The following is a 19,040-nucleotide window of genomic DNA, read 5'->3' on the forward strand; positions in this document are numbered from 1 at the left end:
TGTGCAGTTCCAAAAGTAAGGCTGATTTGCACATCGTGCCCATGTGGACTCTGTCAGATTTCCCAGCCTTGGGTGCAGTGGGAGAAAACTGGGAGAAATTTCACCCACACTTAGGTGGGGGAAGGTAACTGTCAGTTCCCTGCGGCGTGGGAGGGTGCTGGGGGTGCAGGAGGCCTCCCCTCTCCCAGGAGAAGGGTCCAGCCTGAGAGCAGGATCGGGCCCTGGCGGGAGTGGTGTCAGTGCAGGCAGAGCCCAGTTCCTCCTCCCGACCCGGGCAGATCGCCAGAGCCGAAGGATGTTTTGGGGCGGATTGCTTGCGGGAGGGATGTGGCTCTCCCAGGATTTGCCCTGTATAAATGTGCTGTTAAAGGCACCGAAAGTTTGAGATTTTACTTTGAGTTTTGGTTTCTTTCGTGTGTGTTTATGTGCCTGTACAAGCCAGATGGAGTCAATCTATGAGACAGAACTGATGGGAAGCCCTGCTTTTATCATGATTTTGTATCATTTACATGATGGTAGACAGGAAAAAGACCAGAAGACACTTGCAAACAGTTGATTTTCTTTCAGCTTATCTTCAGTTGTGAGGGAAGTGTTCAGAGTCGCTGTCAGTGGCGCAGTAATGAGCAGATGGCACAAATGAGTCCTGGGAGAGTTCTCCTCTCTTTCTGTGTGCGGCTGTCACAGTCGTGTTCTGGTGCTGAGGTATGTCTCTGAGGAGCAGTCTGAGTGGTGTCTTTGCCATGCTTTAATCATGTCGCCAAGAAGTTTTTTTCACGTGCAAACATGTACAAACTAGGAAGCTTAGTATTTACTCTTACTGCTTGTCATGACTTTCATTGACAGATTAAAATTTTTTGTCCTATTGTAATGTCTGCATTGTAAATGAAAAATAGGAGTGATCTTGGCACAGGGGAGTTACAAATTCTGAGCAGAAATAACTATTTCTGTTGAAAACTGCTTCGTGTATTTATTTCAGAGCATCAGGTGTGTTCAGTGTAGGGGGGGTCTGCCCTGCCTGTGTGTGAACTGGGGGTAGGTGACCCTGTCCTGGGGGTGTGTGTCATTGCCTGGCAGCAGAGCACCCCCCCTCCTGTCAGACAGCCAGCGGCTCCTCGGCCTGCCCTGTTGCCCTCCATCAGTTACCACTATTTAGTTTTAATTGTTTGAACAGCCTTTTACAGGTGTGCAGTGCCCTGAAGTGATGATTATTGGACGTGCTAGTGAAGATTTCTCATAAAAAGAATAAAGTGCTTATTTATTGGGCTGGGATGGGAGAATATGTGTGAGGGTGTTGGCAGAGGGAAAGTAGCCCTTCCTTCCCGTCCCTTCTGTGTTAAAGTTAGCAAATACAAGGGGTGCTCCCTCGTTACATCGGCTGGTTGTGACTGTGTGCCCTTGTTAGGTAGATTAAACTGACATCTGCCCCCTCTTTGGTAAGTTGGTTTTGTTGTTTTTTTACAATACAGGTCACTTTTTGAGATGACACCCTGCAAAATTAAACTATGTGAGAGTCTTATTGATGATTTCTGCACAACCAGAATTTTTTTATGTGTTGAGGCAGTTGTGGAGTGAGCTTTCTGTCCTGAAGTAGTGCTTACTGTGCTCTACCATAGTCCTGAAGTAGTGCTTAGAGGAAATGGTCCGTTTTGAAGCCTTACACCCCGATATTGGCATGAACAACCCATTGCATGGTAACTGCAGCCCTGTCATTTGTGCAGGGCCATGTTGAGGCAGCTGCTGGGTGCTGTTGCTAAGGGCCAGGGTGGTTTATGAGGTGATGCATAGTTTAAAATGGGAGATGTTTATGGGCTTTTGGAAGCAGCTTTATGCCACCCTACCTGGGTGCTATCTCAGGGTTTTGAACAGTGGAACAATGTCTCCTTACAAGGGAGTGGCCTGGGGGAGAGAGGCTGCAATGTGTGAGCACGGCAACTCAAAGGTGTGTGTTTGCTGTCTTGGGGCAGCCCACGATGCAGGCTGGTTCTTTCTGGGGCACCACACCTTTGCAAGAGATCCCTCTCCACGTGGATAACCTGCCTCTCCAAAGAGAAACAGACCAACGCCAGTGTCTTGTTCCTGTGGTGCCGGGGAGGGAGTCATGGGTACGTCAGGAGGATGAGCTGCAGCGGGGGACTGGCCCTGGGTTACCCATAACCTTCGCTGCAGGAAGTCTGGGGAGGTTCCTCCAGGTGGGGGGTGGGCAAGGCAAGAGCTGGTACTTAGTGCAACCACAGGACGTCTGGTGTCCGAGGAGCTGGCTAGGTTTATCCAGGGTGTGGTGCGCTGGGAAAGGTGGGAAAGAATTCACTTACCCAGTGCAAAACAAAATTGGCCCCACATGTTTCGGTCCGGGTTCATACAGCAAAGTAAAGAGCAAGGCTGGGGACATGGCGTGGATGCTTGCTTTGATAATGGTGTTATTTGAGACTTGTCATGCAGAGGGTGGCAGGTTGCAGTACGGCCGGGGTCACAGAAGTGTTTTCTGACTAGTGAAGCTATTGGAGGAAGATTTTTTCAAAGCAAACCAAAAGCTAGAAATTTAATGTCACTTCTTCAAAAGTGTGTTGGTCAGCATTCTTTCCCCTGGGTGCCTGTATGTAGATTTTAGTCATTCTAATATCAGTAATCTGATGGGGTGAGGAAACCATTTTGCAATATAAATAATTTTTTTCAAAGCTTGTGAAGTAATTAAAAAGTTATATATACTGTGGAAGTGTTTCCATCTCTGCATGACAGTGTGCTTTCACAGCTGCAATTACTTAGATTTACATAGCAAATACCACGCCATGCCATGTAAGGAACTAAAGATTTTTTTGCCATAAACGACAAAAAAATCTCCCACAAAGCAACAGATTCCCTTCCTCAACAGGCTGTTTCCCTTGCTTGGAGGGAAGAGCCTGTGAAGTCTCAGTTTGACAAAAGTCAGGGAGCTCTGAAAGAACCATATAAATAATCTTTTATGTATTCTCTTTAAAAAACCCAACCACACCGCAGCTTCCTCCTGTAGTCCCTGAGGGCTGGTCTGGGCAGAGGGTCCCCCCGCCCCTGCAGCCCGGTGAGCACCCAGGGTTTGGGGTGGGACATAAATGGAGGTAAATACACTCCCCCAAGGTGTGTTTAAGCTCAGCAGTTCTCTGGCCCTTTAGTTGAAATATAATCCTGTGTGATGGCAGAGTACTCTTACTTACTGCAGGTCGGTGGTCTCGGACCAAGGGAAGTTACCCACAGCCTTGGAGGAGGATCAAAGACTGTGTGTTTAAATGTCTTCCACCCTGAGGGATTATCTGTTAGGACTAAAATGAAGCACAGTGGCAGAAAGGTGAAGCATGTGTTATTTCTGGTTTTATTCCTGTATCTTCTTTGTTAAGTAAAATGAAAGCGTTCAGCTCTCAGAGCCACTGCCTGAAAGCTCTTGTGGGCACTTCATGCACTGGTGTGTTTTCCCTGTACAATGATAAAACCAATCAATCAAAAAAAGCTGCACTGGAAAATACAGTTAAAAAAGAGATAAAATTTATATACAGAAGGTTGGTGGCTTTCAGCTATTACCTTTGTATGGAGAGAAATGCTTTATCATCGTGCCAAAAGCATGGGAAAACCAACAAATCATTCTTTCTGGAGTTAAACGTACCCCAGAGTTTCTGGATGGCTGTACGTGTGTTTTTTCAAGCAGCTCCTTGAGTGTTCTTACCTCCTTCTGCAAGAACAGCAAGGGAGTTACTGAAATCTCAGTCAGTTTGGCGTGAACATTCCTGGTGTACACAGTGTTACTTCAGAAAAGTCCCGAGGAATATGGTACAGTGTAACTGTGCTATTCAGTTTATAGAAAGCTCCTCTTTAAACTCTTGAGCATCACATTTTACAGAAATAATCTGACATTTGGTGCATAAGGGTGACAAATAGTCATGCTTAATTTTTAATTTTACAGAATGTTTCCCTTAAGAAAATCAATATATATCCTTTTTAATTTTACCAAGGGTTTTTCAGGCTCTGAGCAGATCTTTGAGGATTTGATGTGTACTTTTTCCTTTTTTTTTTCCTTATCTCTTTCCCCCCAACTTGTTGGAATAGTGTCCTTCCTTAAGCTGCACACTGCCTTCAACCCTTTCCTTTGTGACCCGGTTAACACATGAGATTTCCCCTCAGGGTCTCAGTCCTCTTTTCCAGGCTGGTGGAGGTCAAGTGGAGACTTGTGCTGAACTTCCTTGTGTGGCTTCTGCAGGCGCTGCTGGGGCGGGGCTGGAGCGAGCGCTGGGTCCAGCCCTTCAGGCTGCTTTGTGGGGGCTCGTGTGTGGTGCCTGGCTTTGCGAGAAACAGCAGCAAGGCAGTTTGATGGCTGGGGCTGCCAGATAATCCGCTCAGAGACCATGGCGGGGAGCTCCAGAGTGTGTTGTTCCAGTTACTCCTTTCTGTTTTTTTGAGATGCAGATAGGTCGTATCACACCATCACGCAATCATAGCATTAACTGAAATAGCACATGGTAAATGTATTGGCAACATGCAGTAATGTTTTTATACAAAGAAACACCACTTGGTATTTTATGCTGAAACATTTTTTCTGTTTTATTGCTGGCTCACATCTGTTCAGGTTTTTTGAGACATTTGCATTCTTGAATAACTTTCTGAAATGTGCATTATTTTACAGACCTGAACCTACGCTATGTTTATACTTTCCCGAAGTGTATTTGATCTTCTGGATTTAGAAATTTCAACCTCACTTGAAGTTTTCAGCTTGAGATGCAGTTTCTGATACAGCTTTTCTTTAAAGGGTAGGCAGAGGTAAAAATAAATAATGGGATCGAGGCAGACATTTGCAGCAGACAGTACAAGAGTGAACTCCTTTGCATAGAACAGGGTTTTTTTTGACTGGCAGTTGAACTGTGAGCTAGTCTGGCTGAGAGTGTATGGTGTTCTGCAGAGGTGGTAGGGTACAAAGCAAACGACAAATACAAACATAATGCTGAATATATTACGGCTGGTTTTTCTTTTGGCCACATCTGAGTTCCGTCTGAATTTTTTATAAGAGCTATATATTTTTTTTGATATAGAAGTGTAAAAAATGATTAGCAGAAAAAAAACAACCCAGAAAATCCCTGTGCTAATATAACTTGATGCCTTGTGCCACTGTCTGCCAAGCTCACTTTTAAGACCTATACAGTTTTTGGAATAATTTTCTTCAGTGATTTCATTAGTTAATATTATATTTGGAAAGGATATAAGTATTAACAATAACCATATGATTATAGAGACCACCTTACTGTAGTTAACCGTGTGAACAAAGGAGGTGAATAAAGGCTTTACAATTTTGTAGTATCTGTCGAAACCTATGAGGCCGAAAAAAGTTATCCCGATATACATGTTTGTATAAAAAATGACTGCAGAGTATCTGCACACGAATGTGTTGAGCTGTGGAGGTCCAATTTCTGAATCAGCAAGAATTTTGAAAGGAAATGTCAAGCTCATTAGGAGATCAGCAACAACGATGTTTTTGAGATAGACAATAAAACTCTTTTTGCTAGAAACATACAGAAAGATCCATGCTGCCACCCCGTTCAGCAAGAGTCCTACTACGAAAATGAAACAGTAGATCAGGGGAAGGACTGTCTTGGTTATTACTGTGCTGTGACTGCAGTTGTTTCCTGAGGAGTTTGTGCTGGAGTTGAACATCTTACAGTATCTTTGTTCCTACAAGCAGAGAAAGGTTATTTCAGTAGGATAACATGGTGCTATGCTTTCCATTAATTAGTATAAGATTTCTACTCTTAATTCAAAATAAACCTGGCACACTTCTCAGAAGTGACCACATTTCCACACCGTATCGTTTCCAGCAGGGATACATCATTAGTGGTTTCCGAGGGGTGCCGTCTCACTTTTTGGTGATGTTCAAGGGCATGCTGCTGTTCTGAACAGAGGATCTGTTTGCTTCTCCTCCATTTGATTCATTGTTCAAGCCCTGTGCTGCTGCTTTTCTGCAGGTATAAGCCTACGCGCTGCAAGCTAGGAGGGTCACTGGGCCACAGTGATTTTGTAACTAAATATATCTTATTAATCCTTAAGGACCAGTATGTATTTTTAGTGCTGGTTTACCAGGAAGCATGTGAGGGATATGAATACTCCTTTTACAAGTGTTCTGTTTTGTATACAAGCATGAAAACCACTCTTCCGTTAGGCAAGCGTGGAAGTATCTGGCATATGCCAATATTTTCTAACGTTCACTTGAAAGAAACCCGTATGTGCAGCTAGCACAGTTTGCTTTAAACTTTTAGTAGCACAACACACAGGAGTGTGCCTGTGTGTTAGCATAGCGTGGAGGCTAGAGCTGTCCTGTCAAGTCATTCAGATTTACATTTTAGAGGATCTCCAAGAAGCAATCACATCTGCTGTCTGCTTTTCTTTGACAGAATGTTTATGGGGGTGGATTATCCTCTGTAGAGAGGGCAGAACAGATATAGATATAATGCTGCTGTATTTAGCAAATGAAAACCTAGGCGACTGGAAAATAAGTGCCATGGAGCTGGGAAAAAACCCATCTTTTAGAAAATAAAGAGTTTCCTTGTGGCCACAATTCAAAGTCAGTAGCTGATGCTTTTGCGTAGCAGATTGGAACCTGAATGCAACCTTGCAATAACTAGAAATTGAAATTTTATTTCAAATAGGTAAAATTGTTTCCTTTGGTATGTTGTTTTCTGTGTCAGACGCTGCAAAGACTGACCAGTTTAGGTGCTGTTCTGGAATTTGCAGGGATGAGTGGAGCAAGGGAGCAGGTGTTACCTGTGTTCACACCCCAAGCCGCAGTTAATCTCTTCCTGGTAGCTCTCCATAGGAGGACCTGCCATCCCACCTTTATGTTTAAGCTCTAGCCATCAAAGCATTTGTTTGTGTTTGGTTGGGTTTTTAAAGGAGAAGGCTGGTGTGGAGAAGGGGGTGTTATAACTACCATGTGAATGGGTGCCTTAGGATTAGGAGGTAATGATGGGTAAGGTTTGTTAAAACTAGAAAGATCTGGAAAAGCACCAACAGTAAATGGCACTTCTATTTAAGATGGTAACACACTGTATTTAAAAACTGTTCTTTTCCCATCTCTGTCTGCTGCGTACATGTTCTCTTCCTCCTGTCAGGCTGTCTGAGCAGGACCCTCTCTGCATACGGCGTGTTTAGAACTTGTTCCTGCGCTGTAGGGTTTCCTAAAGCAAAGTCCCTGGAGCTGGCTCTTTCTATGCTGGGGCTTAGTAGCAGATAATAAATGGCTTAGGAAGTTCATGAAGTATTTCTTATGTTGAGGCATCATACAGCAAAGGATTATTTCAGAAGCATGTGATTAGAGTTGTGGACATTAAACCTTGGTCAATAATACTGTGTCTATGCAGCATGGACGACACCCTACATGAATTTTACATCTGATACAGCAGATTTATCAACTGCCTGTGGTTGAGAAGGAGGCCAGAGTCCAAGCCAGACTCTGTAAGTCTTTCCGTATCGATGGCATGTCCTTACCTTTCTTGGTTTGACTGCTGCGGTGCTCTTTGTTAAGGGTCTAGAGCACCTTCCATTCTCAGGCCCAGGGCCTCTTCTCTTGCTGGGAGACCTACGTGAGAGACAGGAGAAAACAGTTGTCAGCGTTGTGTATCATAACGCACGACAGTGTAATTCTGCGGGGCTGAGGGGTTCCCGTAGCGCAAGGATCTAACGACCGGAGCTGCAGACAGCTCTCCAGATCTTCCTGGAGGAGGTCAGAGTTGGTTAGGGACAGAGTCAGGGAGCAGTCGTGTTCACCCTAGAGCCCGTCACTGCGTGGGTAGGGCTGGAGGCCTTTGTGTCCCCTCGGCCATGCATCCCATCGTTTGTGTCCTGACCAGTTTCAGCTGCCGTTCAGTCACCGCGGCAGAGGCTCAGCTCTGGCTGAAAGGCCTCATCCCCACTGCCCTGAAGAACTCCGCACTGGTGGCCGCCGCCACCTCGCCCGCCGCTCCCTCCACCGGTGGTGGCTCCCAGCGTGGGTGCCACAGGAGCCGCGGCAACGCGGTCCCGCCGGCTCGGACTGTGTGCTGCAGCAGGAGCACCCGAGCCTGGCGGCCTTTGCGCAGCTGCACGGTGCCATGGGGTCCTGGTGGCCACGGCCGCCACAGTGCCTGTGCTCTGCTGCTGCGCAGGCTGCGGGGCTGGGCTGCCCGTGGCTGGCAGGAGTTGTGCTTCCACTTCCTAGAGGAGCTGCCCTTCCGTGCTCCCTCTGGCTGCGTCCTTGTTCAGGCTGCCCGTAAACCTTTGCAATGGGAACATCCTCTTCTCTGGTGAGGACGTGAGAACTTGCAGTGGCTCCACCACATCACCCGCGGTTTGCAGTGAGCGTAGATACCCCTCATTCCATGTTGGGGTTCACCTGCGAACTGTGAATAGTCCTCATCTGATGTTAATTGGTGGGTCAATTTAGGACCTTTTTGTCCAAATGCTACTTGAGGTGATGACTAAGCTTAAGGAGGCTTTTTTTTCCCCCCCAATTTTTAAAACATCGCTGTTTTTTTGCTGCTACATAACTGCTGTCACTTGCTGGCATGTGTTGTCAGCACTGAGCAATTTGTGGTTTGTATGTGAGAGCAGCCTGTCGTACCTGAGCAGCGTTCCGCATTCAAATGCTTGGTCCAGCACAAAGTGGTTATTCTGTGTAGATGATACCGACTAGCTGTGCAAAACCAGCAAACTTGATTCACCAAATTAACAAGATTGATCTGGTAAAATATATCAAAGTTTGAACTTTCTCAGTTTGCAAATCGTGTCTTGGCAAAATACAGAAAAGGAAAGTTGCATAAACCATTAAAAATGTTTAGCTCCATCTGTATTCAGACTCTTATGCTGTCATTTGTAACCCTTCCAATATCCATTAAGGCACTTTTTCTTGACTTCTGTAACTTGGTTGGCAAATTTCAAAGTTCATGGCTGCTTTACTGAACATAAGCATAATATTTACAAGTTTTTGGTTTTGTTTTTTTTTTTCCCCTCTGAATATAATGAAGTTTCTGTAGCACTGAGTGCACATTTTAGCTATTCATGGAAATTAATGCAGCTGCTTGATAAATAAATATGCAATGCAGTTACTGGGTCAGAAATTGCTGACAGTGGTAACTGTCCCCAGAAATCTTTTTTGAACTGCAGAATGGAGTTTATCAGGGAAGATCATGCTAGATGTTATCTCAGATATTACGAGAAATCTAGAGAAAGGGGAAGTGCAATACACAGAACACAGCAATTGCGAGTTGTGCTGCGTTGTGCTAGAAGAAGAATAATTTTTTTTAAGTTTTCTTTCCGTTGTGGTAGGAATATCGGCCACGCCAGTGTGATGTGGTGGGAAGGCAGCGCCCCGTGTGGACACGTGCCCCGGCCCCGCGGTGTGAGCTGCCTGCCCCGCTCCCCCAAGCTCCCGTGGTGGAACCATCGGGGCAGGCTGCCCTGGGGCTCCTCGGGGGCTGAAAGCTGCTCGGCGGGGGGCTCTGGGGTAGGGCTGGCAGGGGCCATCCAAGGGCACCTAGCGGGTGGGTGCTCAGGCCGGGCCTGCTCCCCTTCCGCGTCTCTGCGGATGTGCCTGACCTGGCAGCAGGGGGAGTGGGTGCCAGCGTGGAGGCCCTCAGGAGCCCTGGCTGTAATTGCTGCTCTCATTTGGAAGGTGCTTTGTGCAGTGACTGTGGAGGATATGTTGGTACACTTGACTTCTTGCAAGTTTGCCAAGAGACTAAGATTTTGTTATTTTTCTGTTCTTATTATAACATTTGTCATAAGGCAATGTCTGGATTTTAATACTTAAGAGAATAGAAGTATGCAAAATACACTGTGTACTATTTCAGCCCTTTAGAATGGCGTATCTGGTGGTAGTTGTTCTTCTTTGTCATAGAGGCATAGGATGTAGTGCAGGAAAATGGGATAAATAGTCGAACTAGGATGACGGAAAAAATAAAATAGCATTTGCAGGAAGTAGTAAGCGAGGAACTGTGAGTGAGCATTGTATGTGGTGGTGCTCTGTGCCCGCTTCCGCTGGCGCGGCTCAGGGAAACGGGGCATCGGTAATTGTGGCAGGAGGTTCCGGAGGGTGTCGGGTCCTTGCTGCTGTGTCTTCAGCTCTTGCTTTCAAGACCCCTCACGTCTGGTGTGAGAAGACAGAGGACTGCCTGAGCCGTGTTTCTACTCAGGCTGCTCCTCGGGGTGCTGGTGAGAGTAGTGTCCCCTGTTAAAGTGGCTGAGAAAGGCCGTGTGTCCTGGGAAGGTCGCTGCTGCTGCGTCCCTGGGCGTAGCGGTGGCTCCCCCTGAGCCAGATGAGGCTTGGGGACACTGCGGGTCCGTCTTGCTGCAGCTCTGGTTGGTGAGGGGAAGGACAGAGGGGTGCCCTCTGTCCTCTGGGGCTTGTGTCCTTCCTGATGATGCTGTTGGGCCTTGTGAGCTGTCACCTTGTGTACTGTCGGCTTTTCTCCTCCTCATCCCCAAGCCCTGCCTGGTCGCCCCTTCTGCCAGCGTCCCCATGTTATGTCCCTCGTGCCTGTGCAGGGACCGCAGCCCCAGAGTGACCTGGGACCCCCCATCTTGCAACACCCCAACCCCCCTGCAGCCCTCTGTAGCCCTGGGCTTTGCTGCAGGCAGCACCAGGTCTGAACCCAGACTCTTTCCTTCCTCATCTCTTAACCGAAGGGAGCAGTGGACTTGCTCAGTTTGGAAGAACCTGGCTGTATCATCTAACCTTTAAAATGTTATTTTAACAAAAAACACGGAATAAAGCCATGACATGTTTTGTGACCTCTCTTTGTTGGGACTGTATTTGCCCCTGGCTGCCTGTATGCTTTTGGTTGGTTGTGTAATTCTCGGGGGAATGTGTGTGAAGATTTGAATTTCTTTGTATAACACAGTCGCTATTTATAAATGCTTATGAATTAATTATTGTATCTGTCTTTTTTATTCCTTATATTTGCAAAAACAGTCCCAAGCTTTTAAGTTCAGTGCATTACAAACATTTCCTGCCAGTGATTGGGCTGAAAGGAGTCCCGCTAACACCTTTCAGAAGTATGCAGTATTGCAGTAGAAAGTCTTGACTTTCTTACGGTTGTGAATGAATTCTTATTTCCAGTTGGATACAAAACATCTGTTTCTACAACTGAGGCAGATCTGAGTGCTGAGCTTTGCTCTCCTCACTCCCCTCCTTCCTTCCTTTCCTCCCCATCTGCTCCCCCTTTAAAAAGTGTTGCGAGCTGATGTTTTCAGGCAGCCTGTGGAAAATCGGTGTGTTTGTCCCCAGGGTGGATGGCAGCAGTGTGGCAGGAGGTGGGGGGTGCAGAGTCCAACTGGGTCGCCTTCCTGCGTGTGGCCCCGGCCCGGCTCGCGGCCAGTGCTCACTGGAAGGCTCAGTGCCGCTGACTCGGCCGGGGATGGCGTGTGCGTACACCGGCACCAGGTCCTCCAGACCGCCCTTGGCATCGACAGCGTTTCGTAACAGATCTTCCCCGCCAAAGTTACTCCATCAGTTAGATCATGCGTGATGTTTTCTTGGCATGTGTGATTAATTCCTGGTGTTCTGAAGGACACAGCGAGTGGGAGAGCCAACATGTATAGAGCACGGCTGTAGATAACACTGTTTATTTCTTGTAAAAACAGCAGACTCTTTGCCGGGCAGTGCAAGCTCATTTGGTTGCAGTGTGAGGACACCTCAAGGGTAGAACTTTTATTTCTGCCTCACAAAACCCACCAGTAATTGTTTCATTTCTTCTTGTTGCACAGGAGTCCCTATGCTACTTTTGAAATCTGAAATTTAACAGCCTGATTTTCCTGATAAGTTAAACTTTTCATTCTATTTTCATTTCTGATTTTTACACAAGAGTTGAAATTACTCTAAACCCACAACCTTTTAGCATTAAAAGATTAGAACCTATGAAGTATCTGTGCAAACCCTGATATTCACACCGAAACCTGGGCAATGCTTTGAACTGTTTGCATGTAGGGTCATTTTCAGATCTAACCCAAATATTCAGGTTTTTTTAATTAAGTCTCAAAAAAACCCCCACTGAGATCCTTCCTATCTCCCATCAGTTATAGTACCTGAATCAGGGAGTGGTGGATGTAAGAGGAAAAGTCAGGACAAGGGTATTGGGAATGGTCAGTTTATGCCTTGATATTAGAGGATTAAACAGACCAGCTTTTTGAAGCAACTGTCCTACCAAATTTGGAATTATTCTAGTATGAGTATGTCAATAAAACATTTTAATGATTAGTAGTTTTATTGCCCTAAAACTGGATATTTAAAAGTAAAATGTGGCTCAAATTGTTCCCTTTAATATTCTATTTTAATAGTAACATTTCTCATTTAAATATTTGGGTTTTAATTCTATTTTCTGATGTTTTAAACTGTGAGTTTTATATTGCTATGTTTCCTTGGTCATAAATTAAAACAAAAGTAATTGCTTAAGAAAAACATCTTTTGCCAAGATACACAAGACAGAACAATCCTTCCCTGCAGACCAGATCTCTGGTGGCGTGGCTGGAGGCTGTTCTGTGTCTCAGCCCAACAGGTGTGGGAGTTTGCCTGCCTTGGCTTTCTCTATTTTTTTACAGTTATGACAGCTCATTTGTGTTCTAAGTAATTTGTTTGTGGTTTGCGTAACACGTGGATGATTTCCTGTTCACCTTATTTGTCAATTTAAAAAAAACAAATGATAGTAGGAGTTATTTAAAAATTAAAAGAGAATGTTAGAGAGTGTTGGGAATGTACAGAAACGTGTAATGAAAGCAGAGTCTTTCACCTGGAAAGAAATGTAAAAGTGTATGTGTGGTCCCTCTTCAGCTAGGAAAGATTTACAGAATAAGCCCGTTACAGCTGCCTTATGATGTAAAACACCACAAAAGCGGCGCAGGCTGCAGAGGTTCTGTCACTTACCGGCTGGAGCGCAGTCCTGCCTCTGCTCTGCTTGGCCCATGGGCGGCTCGTCCCGCCTGGACAGGTTTGGCTCTTTCTGCAGGTGTGGGGCGGTCTTACCGTGGGGCGGGTGGTCGGTGTTACCGTTGGGCGGTTGGTGTTACCATCAGGCAGTGTTACAGTCAGTCGGTTGGGTGGGCGTTGTTACCATCAGGCGGTGTGTCGGTTGGTCGGTGTTACAGTCGGTTGGTCAGGCAGGCAGTGTTACTGTCAGGCGGGCAGACGGTGTTACCGTCGGTACCTGTTGCAGTGGCGGCAGGTCAGCGTGAGCTGTATGGGCGCAGGCAGGAGCGAAGCACTGGTGAGCCGTGCCTTGCTGTCGGGCCAAATGTGGTCGAGCTCTGGAGTGCTGCAGATGGCCGGTGCTATTTTTGGGCTCTTACACGCACTTCCATGAAGATCAGTGTTGAACTGGTTTCAAGAAAGACACGTTTGTGCAGCTGGCAAAGCAGTAAGCAATCTTAAGTTAAGGGCTGGTGTTTTCTTTTCTTAAACTGTTCCCAGGCCTGGCTGTGACCTTTTCTGTAAAGCTTTACTGCCCTGATAGCTTCTGCTTTTGTTAATGGGAGTGTTCTGAACTGCAGCGCACGGGCTGACGCTCTGCTTGCTCAGGGCATGCTCAAAGGCTGGGAAATATATTCTTGGGATAAGTGATGAATCTTTGGTGTATGGCTCTTTTCTTTCTTTTTCTCCTCTTTTAACATTAATCACCTGTCTGCCTCCTCCCTTCCTGTTCTCCCTACATGTTTACTAGGAGGCTTTGAAATCAAGCACAAAATTTAGTGGAAATGTATGGAAATGGAAAAGCTAACCTCTTTTCTATGAATGTGGGTAAGTAGTATATGCTGAGAGCGATCTGAGGTTTGGGGAGAGAAATTGAGGTTTATATTTTAAAAAAAGTGATTGAAGTTGCATACACTAGCATTAATAAACACTTAATACATGACTTGAGCTCTGCTTTACAGTGAGTAACCCAAGCCTGCCCTTCTCCCAAATCTCACTGAATCTCTGCGAAATAAGGGGGTGTATTCAGAGACAAAATTGTCTTTACCTTATTCTGAATACTCCTGCCCCTCTTCTCATTTCTGACACTCTCAGATCAAAGCCTTAACGGTCAATTAATTGTTGCTTTTGGGTGATGAGTTTGGATGTTGGTTCCATTGACAGTTTTTATATATGCCTTATATTCCATTTCTGTGTCAGTGCGAGCACTCAGCCTGTCTGGGAAGCTGAATCCGAGCCTGGGGCCTGGCAGGGAGGTGCTGTGGTGCAGCAGTTCGGATTCAGTTGCCTTCTTGGGTGCTGGAGGCTGGGGCACCCTCTGGTCCCCTCTCAGCTGCCCGCCACCGGGTGCCTTCCTCTGTGGGCAGTCTCCTCGAGCTGTGGCAGCTCCCGCCGGTAACAGTCCACCCTGATAACAACCCGCCAAGATGACAGCCAGCCTGCTGTGGTGACAGCCAGCCTGCTTCCCTGGCGCAGCTCCCGTGGGCCCCGCTGCACAGCGTCTTCCCGTGGGCCAGCAGGCTGTAGCTTTAGGATTCACGTCCCACGGATGTTGTGTCACACCTCGTACCGTCAGGCTTCAGTTTCAAGCAAACCAAAGGAAATCTGTCTGGCCTAGTGACTCGTAGCTCTTCATGCACCTCATGAGAAGAGGGGGTTAAACTTGTAACTTAGGAAGAAGTGGTGAGTGCCAGAGGTTGTAGATTTTAACTCTCCTCCTGATGGACAAGGACCCATCCTCCTGGGAAGGCTTAGAGGAGCCTGTCCCTTTACTCTTTCCCCTGCCCTGCACCCATCTCACGAGTTTAACCCTTTCACGCACCTGCCCAGGGTGACCTGCCCTGCTTCATTCCCGCTGCCGCTGCTCCCCCGTGAGTCTGTGTGTGTGTGTGCACATGCATGTGCATGTCCAGCTTCCTCGGGTGCCCACGCCCTGCTTGGGCCCTTTCCCCTCTCTCCTGGGGGAGGCTCGATGGGGACCATCCTCCTGCGTTGCACCGGTGCCCAGCGCTGCTGGGAGCAGCCGCAGGAGCCGTGTTGCTTTGAGCACTGTGCCAGACTGGGTTTTGCTGGGGATGGTGGGGACCCTTGAACTGCTGTTCCTGGGACGCGTTCCCTTGTCAGTGAGGGTTTCAGGCAGGGCAGGGGGCCCCAGAAAAGCCTGTTCCTTCCTCTGTTCGTCATGGGGTATTATTATAACTGAAGCATATTTTGGAAAAACAGGGATTCTGTTTCCGTTCTCATTCTCGTTCCAAATGTGGCAGTCGGCTAGAGAGGGATCACGCCTGTGTGCTGGGAGCCCAGTGTCACACTGCCAGACGTGAGCTGGTGGCAGCACAACCTATTTCTTCTTTACAGCTGGGCTGCAGTCGGTGTTGTGCAGGCTTGGAGGCAGCCCGGGCTCAGGGCTGTGTGACACAACGTGGGGGGAAGCACTGGGTTCCCAGCCCATCCCACTCCGCTGCGGCGCAGGTGCCACTGTCTCCTCGAGAGAGTTCGCTGTCAGGAGCAGGTGTCGGGGGTGTCGGTGCATCTCCCGGTGGCTCCAAGCCCTGAGGCCCGTTCCCCAGGAAGCTCTGCTGGAGCCAACTGCTCTGGGCTGGGCCCAGAGGCCTGTCCAAGGGAGGGTCGGGCAGGACGATGCACAGGGCCTGTCAGGAGCTCCCCAGAAAGCACCCAGTCAGCCAAAATTTTGATCTCTTTCCATCCACCTTACTGTCATTTTTTGAAGCAAGGATGAAAGGATGGGTCAGAGGAAGCTTTGGCTGATCACAAGTGCTTTAAAAACCTCTGTCCCTCTGAGACAGTTTGTAATTAATTCTAAAAAACACAAACTTTTTGTTTTGTTTTGTTTTTTTCCTTTCCCCAGAAACAGCAGCAGAAGCCTCAATATCCCTTTTGAGACCAAGGTCAGCTTTCAGAGTGTGACCCACAACAAACTTTTTCCAATAGCTTCCTTATCTAAGCCTAAAATTAAAATAAGCAATGTTCTGTTTGTGTCCAGATGAAATCCTTGCAAAAGAGGAACAGAAGTGCAGTCTGCCGAGACAAGTGAGTTTGAAAGAGAAACATAAAATAAAGGATAGGAGGAACTTCTTGGCAAAGCAAAATTGTCCACCAACCTCAATTAAATCTCTCCCTCCCAAGGGCAGTTCTCACTTTATGTGCAGCACTCCAGGCTTTCTGTTGGAGGCCGTCGTTCAAAGACCTAGCAAAAGGGAAAAATTGAGCAGTGAGAAAATTGCGTAAACATTCCAAAGTTATTCCCATTGTTTCAAGCAATTGAATGTTTAACAATAACCTTTTTTGCTGATTCATCAGCAAATCGGGTCTTGAGTCTGCTGCCAACAGTTTGGATCAGACTACCAACCTTTGTGTGACAGAAATAGTCTTTCCTGCAGGCTAAAACAGCAAGCTTGGCACTGGGGGACTGGGCTCTGGTAGAGTCAAATGCCATGCAACAGAACTAAGATCGTCATTTGAAGCCTGAATGGTTCAGTGCCACCTGGCAGGGAAGCCCCGAGCTGGCCCAGGCTGGCAGCCGCCCTCACTGGGTTCCGTTCAGCTTTAATTCCCAGTGCGATGGTAAAGCCTTTTCCTGCTTGCTCCTCCACACCCCCTGCCCAGCTCCTTTCCAAAGGCACCAGCGCACAGGCTGCTTTCCCCAGCCTCCGGTGAGCTGCAGGAACAGCAGCAGGGCTTTTACCCCACTTCTGCTGGAAAAGATGCCGAGGAGGGGGGTTACAAAGCAGGTTGAAGAAGACACCAGGATTTCCAAGGTGCCTGTCGCAGCAGGCTTGTTACACTGCGGCAGTGCCTGCTGCTGCAGTTGTGCTGCAGGGGCCCTTTGTGTCATAGGCAAAGCGGGGAGGAAGCACTGTTGTTCAGTACGTTATTTCTACCCCCAAATATTTTATTTTCCAGTTTCCCTAAAGCGGCCCAGAAGCACTTATGTGCTTTCCCTCATCAGCAGAGGTGAGTGTGCACCGTGTTGGACCTGCAGGTAGTGATGTGCTGTGGAAGTGGGACTCCTGCCAGCAGTGTTGCTCGCGTTTCTGGAGATGGCTCTTAGGCTTCAGCACGGCCAGAGCCCATTGGTGTTACTTGTCTATGCGTGAGAACAGAATTCTCTTCTGCCACCTCTGCATTAGCAGTGTTAGAGCATCTCCGGGTCACTGCAGGTGTGCTGGGTTCCTGCAGGAGGGGTAGGCATGCCCAGCTGTCCCCTGAGCTACACCTAGCTCTTCTCTACAGTGCAGAGCAATTTCTCTTTTATGTTCTTCTGAAGCATAACGGTCCTTCTAGGGCTGGTTAGCTGGTTTAGAGTCCACGCCTAGGCCTCCATCCCCGAGTGACTCAGTAATTTGTTATTTTTAGCTCTGTAAAGGAGACCTCTCCTAGCTAACTAAGGTGGATGTGAGCGCAGGCGAGTGACTTGGAGTGCTGACGCTGCCCTTGCAGTGCTCCTGCCCTGGGAGGGCTCAGGCCCAACCGTCCCGTCCCAGTGAGTGCAGCAGGAACTGCCCTTTTCCTCTGTGTGGTCCCATCCCTGGACTGGTTTTCTGCGCAGTCTCACTGCTGTGGTTGGAGGGAGAAATGCATCATGCTTGTGTCTTCATCTGAGTGTGAAAGAGAGGATCTCGGTTCTCTCTGGGATGCCGTTGGTGAACTAGCGCTCCTCAGGGCAATTATTGAGTGACCAGTTGGAAACAGACACAGCTGAGTTCTGTACGTAGTTGTGTATTGTCTCTTCTTTTCGATGGAAACAGCTCCAGAAGCTTTCAGTCATGGGATTCTGTTGTCCTATTGTGAATGAGAACAGTAAGCTTTCTCCATGCTTTGCCTGTAGATTTCCTTTCTTAGAGTCGTAAGATCCAGAGACCCAGACTCTGTGCTCTGCAGTGTCTTAATTGGAAAGTCCATGAAATTATCTGTTGCCACTCAGAGCTGTTGTGTGTTAAATATCTTGCAGCATCAGGGGATTCACCTGTTAGGTTGGTGCTTTAATTCTCTTTACTAAGCAGAGGTTTCCTAGAAATGTTGTGTCTGGCAATCCTCTCGGCCCTGCAGTGGGCCCCGCCCTGCCGGTTACCTGATCCCCTAAGCCTCCGGGGCTGCACAGAGTTGAAGTGCTGTGGGGGCATGTCTTCCTCTTCCAAGAAAGGTGTTTCTTCATGGAGAAACCTCTTGATTTTTATTCACAGTAGATGGTCAGTCCCTGGCTTTGTGGCAGGTAGGAGCGTAGGCACACGTGAAATCCCTGCAGTCGTATCAAGACCCAGGCTCTGGGACTGCACAGCTGTAAATGGGAACTGCTCGAAAGATTTCCCAGTTCGGCGTGTGCTGAAGCAGAGTGATGCAGTTGTCATGTCCGGCTGTGAATGTTGTCATCTGTCAGGAGTTCATTTGTCAGTGGGACAGAACTTGTGTTTTAGATACTTCTGGCTCTGAGTGAAAGCACGTGGACAGATTGTGACCGTGGTGCACACCGATGCCAGGGCAGGCCGAGCTGAGGCACAGAGCTGCAGCTGATCTCCAGGGTGAGGCAAACTGTAGGACAATTTTGACTGCGTGCTTGTTGCATGTTTGGGCTTTGATTGTGTGTTTATTATTCCCTATTTGAAAGGCTCAATTGGAATTGAGAGTCTGACCTGAGAAATTCCAGCTTGCTTAAAAGGCCTTCTCAGTGCTTTCTAACACTCAGTTCCTTTCCTGGGGTCTCGTATCCGATCAGGAGTTGCTCTCATACAGCCTAGAAATGGGGCTTTGATGTTGTGGAGTAAATACATCACTTACATCCCTCAGTTTGGATCCTAGTTGTTTGGATATCCTTTCCCATCCCTCCCCCTGCTGCTGCCTGCCCCCCGCCCAAGCCAGAGAATGCTTGGAAACGGAAAGTGAAGCATCTTGCTCTTGTCAACTCTGATAACATCAGAAGCAAGCTGTCTTGTGTGCTGTGCATATGGCAGGGCTGGCTCTTACTTCTCAGCTGCCTGTCCTTATTTTTCAGCTTTGTGTAATGGAGTTCTGCAAGTAAGCGCCTCTGGGTTTGATGTGGGGTGAGTTTAGGCAACTGTAGTTTTTACTAACTTTGTTT

At 47.5% G+C, this 19,040-nt stretch overlaps 2 protein-coding genes across 2 annotated transcripts in view; one reads left to right on the top strand and one right to left on the bottom strand.

Annotated features, from left to right (window-relative positions):
* The window catches only part of MED12L (mediator complex subunit 12L), a 138,728-nt gene that overhangs the window by 39,949 nt on the left and 79,739 nt on the right, over positions 1–19,040 (top strand). The gene's annotated exons all lie outside the window — the stretch shown is intronic.
* Positions 3,325–13,364, bottom strand: P2RY14 (purinergic receptor P2Y14). Its single transcript, XM_074878333.1, has 3 exons — positions 12,902–13,364; positions 7,495–7,585; positions 3,325–5,685 (listed from the first exon to the last, which is right to left on the bottom strand). Exon 3 carries the CDS (start codon positions 5,665–5,667, stop codon positions 4,654–4,656), a length of 1,014 nt encoding a protein of 337 aa, XP_074734434.1. The 5' UTR covers positions 5,668–5,685; positions 7,495–7,585; positions 12,902–13,364; the 3' UTR covers positions 3,325–4,653.

Source organism: Strix uralensis, chromosome 9, assembly GCF_047716275.1.
Source record: "Strix uralensis isolate ZFMK-TIS-50842 chromosome 9, bStrUra1, whole genome shotgun sequence".
Taxonomy (NCBI): domain Eukaryota; kingdom Metazoa; phylum Chordata; class Aves; order Strigiformes; family Strigidae; genus Strix; species Strix uralensis.